This window comes from Aplysia californica, unplaced genomic scaffold (genome assembly GCF_000002075.1).
Source record: "Aplysia californica isolate F4 #8 unplaced genomic scaffold, AplCal3.0 scaffold00037, whole genome shotgun sequence".
Taxonomy (NCBI): Eukaryota; Metazoa; Mollusca; class Gastropoda; order Aplysiida; family Aplysiidae; genus Aplysia; species Aplysia californica.
The window spans coordinates 1,100,135-1,102,161 of NW_004797307.1; the positions used below are offsets into that span (position 1 = coordinate 1,100,135).

Genomic DNA, 2,027 nt, shown 5'->3' on the forward strand with positions numbered 1-2,027 from the left:
CACCCAACCCACCCCCCAAACCCACCCAAAAACCAACAAAAAACAAAAAAACAAAAACACAACAAAACAACCCAACATTCCCCCTCCCCCTTTCAAATAAAGACAAGCAAAGCAAATACAAGCAAAACGAATGCTGCAGGCAGTTTAAGTTCATGTATGCAAACAAGGGAGCTTCGACACGCTACACAGGAATATTATTTAGGTGGTATTTCTGACTCATATTTCTGCGCATAATCTTTTGTTAACAGCCACTTCCAAGGCAGAAAGTACAGAGCGTTCGTGAACGGTATAAAAAAAATGTTATCTTACAATGAAAATGACGGACTGAAAAGATACCTTGCAGGTCAAAAAGTATCTTTAATTCATAAATAAAGACTTGTTCTGGTTCAAATTTTGATACGATAAAGTGTTACTGTTTTTGAACTCCTGCTGATCTACCATAAAAAAGATGATGACTACACCTCAACACGAATAAAATAACGAGTACACGGACATCGGCACAGTAGCAGTAGCAGCAGAAGCAGCACAACCACAACTACCACAATTACCATCCTCACCTCCAACATCATTAACAGCAGCAGAAGCGGCAGCAGCAACACCACCACGACCACTTCCCTAGTACCACCCTCATCACAACCTCATAACCACCACCATCGCCACGACCATCACTACAACCATCAGCACTGCCACCACAGCCACCACAAATAACAATAACAACAACAATAACAACATCAACAACATCAACAACAACAGCAAATTCAAGAAGAACTGCAGCAAAAGCAGCAACAATAACACCACCACCAACAAGAACAACAGCAACAGCAACAGTAGCAGCAGCAGCAGTACAAACAACAGCAACAACAACAACAACAACAACAACAACAACAACAACAACAACAACAACAAAACGACCCCCCCTCTAACCCGTCGTCCCCATCTTCTCCCCCTCAGGGTAAAGTATCACAGCTCCAGATCGCTTTAAGTACACAGATTACTCTGACGTCATGGCGGTCAACATACCAGGCATCGTGGCCGTGGTTGTGTTCTACGTTGCCATCCTGGTCATCGGAGTGATAGCCGGCCGGAAGACCAGCAAGAGCACGTCCAACGAGGCTGTTCTGGTGGCAGACAGGAGCTTGGGGATGATCGTCTCCATCTTCACCATCACAGGTATCATTTTATTTTATACTATCAAAACTGGGTTTATGCAGTCCAAATGGTCCAAAACGGCCTCTCATTGTCGAGGAGAAAAGGGATTGTCTTGTGCAGGTGAATGTATTAGACAGTGTCATTGTATCAGAGACCGAACGCAAGCAACACGTTTTACGTTTTATTTTGTCCTTGCATTTGTTAGACATTGTAATAACTGTTAAAAGGGAGGTTGAAAACATACCCTTTCGTGTACAAATGCACTTATTTTCCTTACTTTACTTTCGGATAGGTAATTTGGAAGGGTGAAAAATGGAACTGTAAGTGATATCAGAATAGAACAACCTGAAATAAAAGCAAAAACAGTAGCACACGAAAGCATAGACTGGACATCTAATTACATAAAAGACGCCACACACACTTTTCCGAAATCTTGTTATTTTGGTCAACCTCGGCTAAGAAAGTCTTTGAAAACGTGATTTTCAAACATTTCCGAACAATCGATTAAACACGTAAATGTTAACAGAAAACGCGAACTAAAATGTCATTCAAATAATCAATTAGATCTGAGATTTCATGTTTATCAAGTCTTTATCTTCGGCATGGGAAAGCCTCGCTCATTGCAGACCCATTTAGTGAGCAGCAGTCGGTCAAAGTGGGAGGCACGTCATTATGAGGCTTCATGAATAATCATATTCTTCTTCTGCTGAAAACAAGAGATGAGCCCTCAAGCTGCACACACAGTCGGGTTTAAATGAAGATTTTTAAATATTCAAAATGCGGCAAAAATCTCTTCTTCTTCTTCTTCTTCTTCTTCTTCTTCTCCTTCTTCTTCTTCTTCTTCTTCTTCTTCTTCTTCTTCTTCTTCTTCTTCTTCT

The 2,027-nt window shown here is 41.2% G+C and overlaps 1 protein-coding gene across 1 annotated transcript in view; it reads left to right on the forward strand.

Moving 5' to 3' along the window:
* The window catches only part of LOC101848268 (high-affinity choline transporter 1), a gene marked incomplete in the record, with an annotated part of 53,715 nt that overhangs the window by 14,522 nt on the left and 37,166 nt on the right, over window positions 1–2,027 (forward strand). The window contains 1 exon segment of the mRNA XM_035973949.1: window positions 952–1,170. Within this exon segment, the coding sequence (XP_035829842.1) occupies window positions 1,005–1,170 (166 nt within the window).